This window comes from Vombatus ursinus, unplaced genomic scaffold, assembly GCF_900497805.2.
Source record: "Vombatus ursinus unplaced genomic scaffold, bare-nosed wombat genome assembly UNPS02001287.1, whole genome shotgun sequence".
NCBI classification, from domain to species: domain Eukaryota; kingdom Metazoa; phylum Chordata; class Mammalia; order Diprotodontia; family Vombatidae; genus Vombatus; species Vombatus ursinus.
This window is the reverse complement of record NW_020941065.1, coordinates 17,201,773-17,214,770: the sequence shown is the minus strand read 5'-3', so window position 1 is coordinate 17,214,770 and position 12,998 is coordinate 17,201,773. Positions and strand designations below refer to the sequence as shown.

The following is a 12,998-nucleotide window of genomic DNA, read 5'->3' as shown; positions in this document are numbered from 1 at the left end:
GATCTGGCTCTGTCACCCATAAAGCCCTGCAGCCGCAGGATCTGGCTCTATCACTCAGAAGAACCTGGAGTTGCAGCCTCTGGCTCCATCACCCACAAAGCTCCAGGCTTTGGTCATACGACCTCCACAGACCTAGTGCCCTGGGATCTGGCTCTGTTATCTTTGTGGTGCTTCAGTCCTTCTGTCCAACAGATACAGGGGCCAGGGCGAGGGTCCTTGCCCTGTAGCAGGGGAAGAAGACCTCTGACATGATGGGGAGGGGCCCATGCCCCAGGATGCCACCTGGTCCAGTCACACACGTCATGGGCAGGCTCCCCTGGCTGCCCACGATCACCTCCCCTTGGCCATGTGCTAGGCCCTTGGGCTGGGCTCTGCCCTAAGGCAGGCTCTGAGCCCCACTGGCGACCGCTAGCTATGCGCCTGCAGCAGAAGCCAGGGGAGCCTGGGCACCCCTCTCTCCCTCCACGTGTCCTGCACCGAGCAGGCCATTTGTCAGTCTGTCTGTCTCTACTCACCATAGAGCCCAATCATTGTTTCCAAGATTAAAACCCTTTCTGCTAAAATCTTCAAAGCCTCGCGTAGTTGGTGCAAACCCTCCCCCTGTGGAGGAAAGAGACAGATACAGCCGTGAAGGGGGTCCCCAGGCTGGGGGAAGGGTTGGCTCCATTCCAGGCTAAGGACAGGTTGGAAATGGGGGAGAGGGGAAGAGACTGGCAAAGCCCGGCCTGACCCCCCCACCCACCCAAGGCCATGCACTCCCTGCAGGTTACCTCAGCGTTCTGCCACAGCCCAGGGACTGATGCACAGACGGGTGGGCAGAGGACCTGGGACAGGGTGTGGGAGGGGGCACAGAGGACAAGCAGACCTGGTGAGCCCCCCAAAATCACACACAGAGATTCTAATGGGGGATGCTTTGAAGCCGATCCTGAGCTCGACCCCAGACCCATTTGTACCGGGGATGCACTGGTAAAGACTGGCAAGGGATGTCAGGTGGAAAAAGGGGTTAACCTGGTCCTTTGAGGCCTGGTGGGGGCAGGGACAGAACCAGAAGCAGTGCAGGGGAGGGGGGAAAGAGGCAGATTCAAGCTGGGTGGCTGGAAAAATTCCCATTGATCAAGGAGAGCTGACCCAAAGCAGGACAGACATCGAATCCAACCCCTTCATTCTACAGAGGGGGAAACTGAGGCACAGCAGAGCTTCCCCAGCTTCTGCCACAGGTACACAGCTGAAATTCTCCAGGGCTGGAGTGACTTGTCCAGAGTCACATGGCAAGGATCATAGGGCAAAGATTAGAGCTGGAAAGGACCTCTGTTTCCTTATCTGTGAAATGGGGACAGAGGGTTGGACCAGATGGCCCAGTAGGTCTCTTTCAGCTCTATATGGATGAATCTATGATTTTACAGGTGAGGAAACTGAGGCTCAGACAGAAGTGACTTGCCTACAGTCACAACAGGTGACAAGCAAGAGAACAGGGATTTGAACTAGATCCTCTGACTCTAGAGCTCGAGCCCTTTCCATTACTTTGCTGGGGGCGGGTGCTGTTGTAGAAGCAAGCATTTATTAAGCGCCTACTGTGTGCCAGGTGCTGTGCTAAGTGCTTTACAAATATCTCAGGCCTCCAAGGCAGGCCAGTTTCTGGGCAGTTCAATGATTGAACCCTTTGTGTGACCCTAGGCAAGTCACTTCTCCCTCCCTGGGCCTCCGTTACCTCCTTTGTAAAACGAAGGGGCAGGGCTGGGCTATCTGTAAGGCCCTTTCCTGTTGGAGTCTGACAGGTCTACAGCTCTGTGTAAGGCTGGCCTTGGCCACCAGGTGTCGTTGTTGGGCAGAAGGCCTTCTATGCAGATCTTTCATAATCGCAAGGTGCCAGGCGTTTCTACAGGTCTTACTCCACCGGACCTCAGCTCTTGGGTCCTGATTGCTGCATCATTCTGGGAAGAAGGCCAATATTCCCTGGCTCCTGAGGCTGCCCCTCCCTCCTTTCCTCAGGATGCGTACTGGGGAAGACCTGAGTGGGAATCCTGCCTCAGAAAGCTGTGTGACCCTAGACCAGTCATTTCCCTCTCTGAGCCTTTGATTTCTCATCTGTAAAATGACTGGGTTGGACCCCTCCAGCCGTAAATCTCTGCAGCTGGATCTTGAGTGACTGTCTTCAGAAGGGTCTGGAGTCCAGAGAGGTCCCTACAGTGCTTGGGACAAATCATACCATTTGCCCTCCCTCGTTTATTTCAGGATGACACATGGCACCAAGGGAGGCCAGGAGTCATACGGCTTCCCCAAAGCGGCGCTGGGGATGGGGAATTCATTTTAAGGCCTTCCGTCGCCGTGGCCATAGTTGGGAAGATGGCAAAGCTACCTCCCTAGCAAGGTTGAGGAGGTGGTACTGGGTGGTGGTGGTGGGGTGAGATCAAAGGGGTGCACTCAGGTCAAGCTAATTGAAGCATCCAAGTGATGGGTCTCCTTATGAATTCAGGCCTTCACCCTCAATGCCCCACCTCTAATCCACTACTTGTTCTAGTTGTCTTCCAAGGTTGACATGCTAGACTGGGAGTCAGGGCACCTGGTGCGGAGTTCCTTCCTGGTCTATTTCTCACTAGCTGTGTGACCCTGAGCAAGTCCCCTCCCTTCCCTGAGCCTCAGTTTTTCCCCTATGAAATGGTATAATAATCTTCAAACTACCTTACGGGGTCATTTTAGGGAGAGTGATTCGGAAACCTCAAAGCACCAGAGAGGGGATTATTGTTCCTCCCAGGACCCCTCACCACAAACCCCCATGCACTCCTGTCATGCCTCCCCCTTCCATCAGCCTTCCTGGGGAGCAGCAGGCTGGGCACAGGCAGGGGTACAAAGGACATGCGGGCAGGTAGACAGGCATGAGCCAGGGTCCCTGGTACCTATCAGGCAAGTTGGGGAGGGGGTGATTGGGGGACGAAAGTAGGTGGGGAGATAATTGGGAAGGGGAGAGAGGGCCGTGTGTGGGAAGCATAGTACAGGAGACAGATCGCGGCTTGGTTCTGCAATTAATTCGCTGAGTGACCTGGGACAATTTGCTTCCCCTCTCTGGACCTTTGTGACCTCATCTGTAAAGTAGGGGTCGTCATTCCTCCCTGTCCCCTCTCCCAGCTGGCAAGAAGATCAAAAGACATGATGGAGCTGGAGGCCCTTGGAAAAGCTAAAACTCTTTACGAGCACTATTATTGTGGGCAACTTCAATATCGTTCAATAACAATTATTCACAACTTCAATATTATGAAATAATTACAATAACTATGATTATCGAGGCAGTGTTGCCTAGTGGAAAGAGCGGGCTTCAGGGTCAGGAAGACCTGGGCTCAATTCCTACTGCAGACATTTACTAGCTGTGTGACCCTGGACAGGTCACCTGAACGTTTCTCAGTCACCTCATCTATAAAATCAGGGGATTGGTCTAGAATTCAGTGCTTCTTAAACTGTGGGTTGCAAGTGGAAAAAGTTTAAGATGGCTTAGACTCTAGATATCCTCTTAGGTCCCTTTTAGGTCTAAAACCATGATCTTAGAATTTTAATGAGAATTGTTAATCTTATATTAAAATATGATAAGAGAATAATAATACTTAGAGACAGCATGGAGCATTAGTTAGAAAGCTCTCTATCCTGGGAGGCAGGAAGTTTACCTCTGTTCCATACTGGCTATATGACCCTAGCTAAGGAACTGAATTTCTCAGGGTACCAAGTTATTCTTAAGATACAAGTTGCCGAGTAGATGCTAACTTGTATCAGTGGAGCGTTTTCTATACTGATGAAATTTGTAGCTTTGGTTCAAAAAAATCACACTACGGGTAATAAATACAGGAGAAAGGGCACGTTGCTTGGGCGCAGGCCTACCTGAGGGTTAGAGGCACAGGAAATACTGGGAACACCATACATCGTAGGGAACCTGGGGTGGGTGATGGCCAAGGAATGGGAGATTTTGGGGTGGAAAGAAGGCGGCAGAGAAGCCTAGCCGGATACCTGTGTTGGCTCTGGGAGTCACAGGTGTCAGAAGGGTACAGAGAGCAAGGTCCTGGGGTCACCCCCATTCCCAGGGAAGCCTAAGAGATAGCAGGGCCCTCCCAAAGGGGATGGGGGTATGGGGGGTTGAGCAGATGGAGGGGGTGGCGTGCAGGACTGGAGTTGGGGAAGGAGCCCGTTCCCACAGCTGTATCAATCCCTGATCCCCACCATCAGGAATAGAGAAAGGTGCCCTGGTATCACCTGATTCCTTCTCTGGGAGTGGGGGAGGCAGAAGAGGCCCCTCCAGGGCAATCCCTACTCCCACCCCCATCCCAAGCCATTTCCTGGTTGGTCTTCAGGCTCGCTTTCCACCATTGGTCAGAGTGCTGTGTGTTTGTGTGCATGTGTATGTATCTATCTGTGTGTGTGTGTGTGTGTGTATGTGTGTGTGTGTGTGCTCACTAGTGTTTTGCTCACTAGCGTTCCCCTTTTTTCCTGTGTTTCCTGAATGGAACATACTTCCTATTTCCTGTGTGCATGAGTGAGGGAGGGCTTCCATTCTTCCCTTCTGTCTAGTGGAGAGAGTATAGGTTTGGGAGTCTGAAGTCCTGAGTTCTAATCCTTCCTCTAATGCTTACTCGCTGTGTGACCTGGGGCAAGTCACTTCTCTCTGTACCTCAGTTTCCTCCTGAGTAAAATAAGGGGATTGGACTCAGTGGCCTATGAGGACCCTGATAGCCCTGGGGTCCTTTGATCCCTGTAAATCTTGGAAAGGACAGAGCATTTGCTCTGAAATGGAGGAAGAGGGGTTGAGATGAGAGAGTGAGGACTGTCTCCCATCCTTTATCTTAACCCTGCCACTGACTGCTGGGGTGACCCTGGGCAAGTCCTTTCCCCCTCCGGGCCCCAGCCTCCCTCTCTGTGAGATGATGGGCTGGGTCTATCTGGTCTCCTGCTTGATCTGGCAGATGAGGAAACTGAGGCCAGAGGCCAGGGAAGGGAGCTGCCCAAGGTGACCCAGTCAGGGGCTGAACCAGGAGTCAAACTGAGAGCCTCTCTCTCCAGTCCAGCACTCTTTCTCAAGCTGGTTCCCAGTGAATCTAGCCACCCCACCCCGAGTCCATCCTCAGCAGCTCTCATTCTGTCCCTTGCTCTTTATCCCACAGCAGGCCCTGGTTACCGCCTGCCTGCACTGTCAGAGCGGTCCCCGGCTAGGTCTAGCGGCCTTCCCTATTTCCCCTTCGCATCTGTCCTCCAGACCTCTGGCTTCGCAGGAAGAATACCTAAGCTTTGGAGAGTGCTTTGTGCTGCTCCTGCGCTCCAACATCTCCGGTAGCTCCCTATGGCTGCTGGGCCAAGTGTCACATCCCCTGCCTGGCAGGCTCTTCCCAGGCTTGTCTCAGCTCCACTGCCTTCCCTGTATCCTGTCATCTATGCAAATCGTCCCCAGGATGTAGTCAGTGCTTTTTTGCTTCTCTGATTCTGATCCAGCCCAGTCTTAGCCAGTCCGAGAAGCGATCCAAGAACACTTTCCTCTCTGCCGTTTCTCCATCTCCAGACTCTGGGCCTTTTCTTTAGCTGTGCCCCACGCCTGGAATGCCCTCCCTCCTCATCTCTGCCTCCCAGCTTCCTTCAAGTCCCAGCTTAGATTCCACTTTCTACAGGAAGCCTTTGCAGAGCTCTCTGAATTCTGGAGTCTTCTCTCTGGTGATTATTTCCAGTTTATTCTGCCTGTGTCTGTGTGTCCATGATTGTCTGCATGTGGTCTTCCCCCATTAGACTGTGAGCTCCTTGAGGGCAGGAGCTGCTTTTGCCTTTCTTTGTATCACCAGCACTTGCTGGGCACGGTGCCTGGCACATAGTAGGAGCTTACCATCCCTGTTCTTGGGCAAGCGATCTCCTCTCTGTCTGTATAATGAGGGAGTGGTTCTAGATGGCCTCTGAGGTCCTGACCCCAGGACCCTTCCTGGGCGACCCCGGGCAAGGCAAGCCTTGGTTTCCTCCTCTGTAAAATGGGGGGTTGACTTTGGGGTCCCTTGCTGCTCTAGATTCTGAACCCTACCAAGTGATTGTCGATTGATGGATGGATCGGGGCAACCCCGATGTGCTGCCTGAGGCGCTTCCCACAGAGCCAGGGGTGCCCATGCCCAGCTGGATGGCTATCCACCCTTCTCCACGGCACCTCTAATGAACTCGGTTCATATGATGGATGGGAATTTTTTGTGCTCGTGTCTTGTTTCCTTATCAGACTGCAAGACTGTGTCTTATCAAAAGGCCCTTATCTCCTGGTACCTCCACTAGGTGCTCTGCACCAGGTAAGTGCTGGGCCTGTGTTTGTTGACTGACTCATTGACTGATTGAATGTATGGATGGTGTAGTCTGGCTTTGGGCCTGCTTAGGGTGAGAGGCCTGCTGCCCAGCTCTGTCCTTCATTTGGGTCTGAAGGGTTTAGGGGGTTGGGAGGGAAAGGAGAGAGACAGAGGCAGAGACAGAGAGCAATGACCTGCCAGGCCCCAGTACTATGTGCATTCCCTCCCCTATGACACAAGCACACTTTGGGACCCTCCTCTCACTGACCCCCAGGCAGAGGGACTTAGACCTGGGCTTGGTCTATGGGACCCTCGGAGCCAGGCCCCTCTGCAATGGACTAGGCCCCACAGCAGTCCCCTCTCCTTCTTCCCCCTTCCTGGGGCAGGGGATAGGGAGTGAGATGGACAGGCATTATCTCCCCTGTGGGCCCAGTGGGGAGAGGGGTTGGGGGAGAGATGCCCAGGAGCCCTCTGAGCCAAGGCTGGGGACTAATCTTACCCAGTGGCCCTTCTCTCCAGGGTCACCTTTGGGGCCTGGTTCACCCTGAAACAAAAGACACGGACAGACACAGACAGATAGAAGTGAACCCACTGAGGCCCAATAAAAGGGGGTCCTCCTAGGGCTGGGGCACCCATGGCCCTTTCCCAGGGGGTCTGGGGGGAGAGAGGGAAGGACAGGGACAGCTGGGGGCAGGGCTGGGCTCACCAGAAAGCTACTCATCCCTCATCCCATGGGTTCATCTGGGGGAGAAGTGCCTGGGACTGACCTCTGAGAAGGCCAATCATCAGGTGAAGGGAGGTAAAGGAGGAGGTAGAGGGAGCTTCACCTACCCGTTCTCCTGCTAGACCTCTGGGGCCCGGCTCCCCCTGGTAGCCCTGTGCAAAAGGACAAGATGGGAAGAGTCAGGGCACTGAGGGCCAGCAGGTGGGGCTCTTACTGGGCTGGGCAGGGGAAGCCCTGCACCATTCAGGGCCATCCTTAGCTCCTTCTCCCAGGTACCCCGCGGTCAGCCCTAAGCCTGAGAGGTTTCGCCAGTCCCGCTGGAGGAGTCAGGAGGATGGGGGGCCTACAGGAAGGCCTCACGCTACCCCTGGAAACCCCCAGGCTCATCCAGAAGCCGCTCTGGCGCAGTGGAAACAGCTGAGAGTCTGGGGCAAAGGGCCTGCGTTGGAATTCCAGCTCTGCCACATCCTTGGCAAATAGCCTCAGTTTTCTCCTCTGTAAAATGAGGGCAGGGGGCCAAATGACCTCTAACCTCCCTTCCTGCTCTATGACCTGGTTCAGATCTCAGCTCTGCCACTTACTAAGTTAGGTGACCTTGGGTAGGTCACAACTTTCTGGGCCTCTGTTTCCCACTTTGTAAAATGAAGGGGGATGGGCAGGATGACCCTAAAGGCATTTGAAGTCTGCCCAGGGCAGAAGACAGTGGTACTCTACTCTGTTACATGTTAGCTGCTATTATTATTGTTATTATTACTGTTATTATTATCATCATCTCTCTGGCCCTCTCCTCCCACTCCCACCTTTCTTGATGTCGCCTAAAATGTCCTCGGTTTTTGGCTGCCGTATCACATATTAAACTTGCAGTCCCCTCCCCCCCCATCCCATGGTCCTCTGGCCCCAGGCAGTGCTAGATTGCCTCCTATAGTGGGTCCAGGTACTCACTCGCTCACCCTTCTCCCCTGGGAGGCCATTGGTTCCATCAGCTCCAGATGGGCCTGGTGAGCCCTGAACAATGAGAGGAGGCATTAGTGGCCGGGCAGCCTCCCTGTCCTTCCAGCTCCCCACCTTCCCCAGGGGCTGAGTGACCCAGGAGGCACAGCTGGGGCCGGGGCTCAAGAGAAGGGTTTGTAATGGGTTTGGAGAGAGCACTCACTGACTGAGTGAGAGGTCTGTTGGAGGAACATGGGCAGTGTAGGCAGGAGAAGACCCCTCAGGACTCAGTGAATTCCCAGAAGACCGGAACTTAATGTTTATCACAGTCTAACTCAATAAGCATTTATTAAGTGCCCACTGTGTATCAGGCACTAGAGATACAAAGTATATCCCTGACCTTTGGGAATGGGAGGGGGGAGATACAATATATGAACATAAATATATACATGATGATTTACTCACTTTGTGGCCAGGTGTGCCTGGAATACCCACTGGACCTGGAGGACCTGGGGGACCTGGAAGGGGAGAAGAGGGGACCCCCCCAACTGTGTCAGATAAGCTCTCATCTCTGGTCTGGACCAAGTCTAAGAGAGGGGTGACCATACCCTCCTTAATGTCTCTCCTGGAGGGCCGAGTTACTCCCCCTATCTGTGTGGCCCCCTCTTTTCTCACCTGTCCTTCCAGCTTCACCAGGGGCCCAAGACCCTCCCATTCCCACCCTCAGGAGATCAGCCCCACCCAGTTTTCTCAGCTCTGGGCCCCAACTTACCCATGGGCCCCATGGGGCCTGGTGGGCCCACAGGCCCCTGGATCTCAAGGTCCCCAGTTTCAGTGAAGGTGTTGGAGAGCAGTGGATCTCCTGGAGGGAGAGAGGAGGTGAGGAACGCCAGGGTCCACTGACATCCTGGCTGCTGTCAAGAGGCTTCAAAGGAAGTGGATGGTGATAATGGGGTAGCATTGAGCAGAAACTGTAACCTTCCTGCTCAGCCTTCAGGGTCCATACTCAAGCCTCACCTCCTTGATGCCTGGTTTGGCACTCCGGTCTTTACTCCTCTCTCTTCCCCACTGGAATGTAAGCTCTTAGAGGGCAGGGACACTATCTTGGTGGTATGGATGAACGTGTTGGAACTGGATTGCCAGTTCAGCAGGGGTCAATGGTGCAACATGGCGGCCAAAAAGTGGATGACATTGCAGGCTGCATTAGCAGTACAAGGCTGGCGAGTCAAGGTCTGCCCTGGGCAGCACTCACGTGAAATATTGGGTTCAGTTCTGGGGGACATATTTTTTAGCCAGAGGAGGGGGACTAGAATGGAAGAGGGGGAAGAATGGAGACCATGCCATGAGATAGTTGGTTAAAGGATCTAGAGTAGAGAAGACGGGGGGGAGGAGATCAGCCCTGTCTTCAGGGGTGTGAAGGATTGTCAGGCAGATCACAGAATCTCAGAGTTGGGTTCCCTCTCTCTCACAAATTCTGAGGTGGAAGTCCAATCCAACTCAGAACCAACCAAGAGTCCTTTCTACAATGGCCCCAACCACTAGTCTTCAAGCTTCTATTCGAAACCTCCAGAGAGGGGCAACACACTTTCCCCTGAGAAAACCCATTCCATGGAGGGTCAGCTGTAATCATTGAGAAGTTTTGTCTTGTGTCGGGTCCAAATTTGCCTTTCTGTAGCTCTCTCTCGTTGCTTCCAATTTGGCCTTCTGGGGTCAAGCAGAACATAGCTAATCCCTCTTTCACATAACAGATCTAATACATAGCCAGGGCAACATAACTCTTCTGTTGTAAGGGTGGGGTTGAAGCCACTCTGTTTTAGTTCCAGAATCTTAACTCAGTAAGAACAAGTTTTATCAGAATAAATGCAAAAAGTCTTTGAAAGCCATTGGATGAAGTAAAATGATAACAGATAGACAGAAAGGTCTTTTCCAACTGGCTGGGGGATTTTGTTGTGCCCTCTGGGTCATAAATAAAACCATCCAGTTATCTCGAGTCGGGATGGAGCAAGTGGCTTTCCAACATACTTCTGAGGAGAAAAGGGAAGACTGAACGGTGGGAGAGAATGGAAATTTTGAGGAGGGTCAGTGGCTGTATAAGCATTGGTGATCAGAAGACAACAGGTTGGGGGAAGTCCCAATAAAAGGCTGGCTCTTTCCTCAACTTTCCTTCCTGGTATTTGCCCATATACTGCCACTATTATGTAATACATTGTTATTTACTAATAAACTAATTAAAAAGTTAATAGTATCATTTATATAATTTATATGTTTATATGTATATATATAAATCATATACTATATAATATATAAAAAGGAATAATTATATTTATATAATCATTATAATACATTGTTATTAATAAATTAATTTAAACATTAATAATATAAGGTTAATATATAACAACCCTAACCCTAATGTTTATAATAAACTGAGTTTTATCTGAACCACAAAGAGGATAGTGGTTAACTAGTTGCTATTCAGTCATTTTGGTTGTGTCTGACTCTTTGTGACCCTGTTTGGGGTTTTCTTGGCACAGATACTGGAGTGGTTTGCGATTTCCTTCTCCAGCTCATTTTACAGATGAGGAAACTGAGGTAAACAAGGGTTAAGTGCCCAGGATCACACAGCTAATAAGCGTCTGAAGCCAGATTTGGACTCAGGAAGATGAGACTTCCTGACTCCAGGCCTGGTACTCTAGAGATAGATATAAAGATATAAAGATAGTAGACAGAAAGCTCAACCTTTGCCTAGATGTTAGGAATTTTTCTAACAAGGGGCTTAGCGCAATTATGACTGAACTCATAATTTTTCCACTACAGCAAACTCTCTAAAGGTGAAGAAGGAATCATGTGGACCTTATGGAGCTTTACTGTTAGATATGGACTTATTGTCCCAGGGCTTTAAAAGGAAGCTAATCGTTATAACAAGGCATTACAAAATTTCTTCTAATCCTTCCCCACTCCCAGGCTTGAACCTTCTCCCCTTCAGGCCAAATAAACTAATTTCCTTCAAGTGCTCCTCATACAACATGAGTCCATGGCCCTTCCCCATCCTGGCTGCCTTCCTTTGGACATCCCCGCTCATTGAAGTCCTTCATAAACCCTGGTCTCCAGAATTGAACACAATACTCCATATGTGATCTGACTAGGACAGAGAAAGGTGGGACTATTACTTTCCTGTTCCTGGAAGCCCTACCATCTTAACATAGTTAAAAATTCCATCAACCTTTTTGGCTGCTTTATTCTACTACCAACTCGTACTGAGCTTGTAGTCCACTAGAACCTCCAGGTCTTTTTCAGACAAACTACTATATATCATGTCTCTCTGCTTTTATGCTTGCAATGTTGAATTTTTGAACCCAAGTATAAGACTTTACATTTCTCTAAATTTAATATTTGATGCCTCACCATGTTCTAGACTGTTAATATCATCTTGAATCTTAACTATTATCTGCTGTGTTAACTATACCTTCCAGTCTTGTGTCTCCTGAAAATTTCATAAGCCTGCCATCTATCCAACTCATAGATTAAAATATTAAATAGCACTGGGAGATCCATGGCCCTCAACTAGAGTCTCCTTCCAAAGTGATATGGAACCAACCATTAGTGACTACTCCATGAGTCCAACCATTCAACCAACTCCAAATCCATATAATAGTGTTATCTTTTAGTCCCCATCTCGCCATCTTGTCCACAAGAAGAGCACGAGAGAGTTCCTCAAAAGCTTTGCTAAAATTTAGGTAAATGCTATCTAATTTACAGAATTCTCTTGATCTCTATCTAGTAACCCTGTGCAAAATGGAAATGAGGGTTAGTGTGGCATAATGATATCTAGCATCTATACAAAGTGCTTCACATACGTTATCTCATCAGATCCTCACATCAACCCTGGGAGGTAGGTGCTATTATTATTCCCATTCTGCAGATGAGAAAACTGAGGCAATCAGAAGCTAAGTGATTTGCCCAGGGTCACTCATCTAGTAAGTGTCTGAGGCAGGATTTGAACTCAGGATGCCTAGGCACAACCTGTTTCCATAAAGCTTTGCTGGATCTTTGTAATCACCGTTTCTTTTTCTATTGGTCCCTAACCATCTCTTTAATAACACACTGGACATGACTGCACATCTGTGGCCTGTGTCAAGATGCTTACCTTTTTGGTGAGGGTGGGTGGGGAGGGAGGAGGGGAGAGAATTTGTGGCCCAAAGTTTTAAAAACACATTTTTAAAATAAAAAAAAACTGAAAAAAAATAACACACTGGAGAATTTTGCCAAGAATTGAAGTCAAGTTCACTGACCTAGAGTTTGTAGACCCCTTTCTCTTTTTGAAAATAAGATCATCTATCATTAGCTCCAAGGGTGTGACCTTGGTCAAGATATTGCCCAACTATGGGCCTTGGTTTCCCCTTCTGTCAAATGAGGGGGTTGGACCAAAGAACTGCCTAATCCCTTCCCAGATTGAAATCTTACAATTCTACAACACATGCCCTGAGCTGGGTTGGCCTGAAGCGTTGGTGGAGTGGGTGGGCACCTTGTAAAGATCATCACAAGGATGACGATGATAGGAAGAAGAACCATCTGACATTTCCATTCACACTTGAGGGTTTGCTACATGAATGCTATCTCATTCATCCCTCAGCATGGCTCCATGGAAAGAGCTCTGGAGGCAGAGTTACAGGACCTGGTGAGTCCTTCGCCTCTCTGGGCTTCGGTTTCCCTATCTACAAAATGAAGGGGCCGGTGGAGATGACATCTGAAGCCCCTCTCTAAATCTGTGGTCCCATGCCATGTTACAGCATCCTGAGGCATGAGTTCACCCAGGGTCAGCCCTAAATCTATGGCTATACTTATTGCAGGCCTCAGTATCCCATTTTGCTGAGGAGCAAACTGGGGTTTGAAGAATTTTAAGCGGCTGGCCTAATATGTATCTAATGAGTCAAAAGTAGGATTTGAACCCAGGCCTTCCTGACTCTAAGTCCAGCACTCTGCCATAAAGCCTTGAGGCAGACTCCCCTTTCCCCATGATATCACAGTGCCTGAAATGCCATCATTAGAGAGTTATTCCTTGGGAG

The 12,998-nt window shown here is 50.2% G+C and overlaps 1 protein-coding gene across 1 annotated transcript in view; it reads right to left on the bottom strand.

Annotated features, from left to right (window-relative positions):
• EMID1 (EMI domain containing 1) overlaps positions 1–12,998 on the bottom strand; it is a 58,194-nt gene that overhangs the window by 4,687 nt on the left and 40,509 nt on the right. The window contains 5 exon segments of the mRNA XM_027863386.1: positions 6,781–6,825; positions 7,113–7,157; positions 7,948–8,010; positions 8,401–8,453; positions 8,708–8,797. Of these exon segments, the coding sequence (XP_027719187.1) occupies positions 6,781–6,825; positions 7,113–7,157; positions 7,948–8,010; positions 8,401–8,453; positions 8,708–8,797 (296 nt within the window).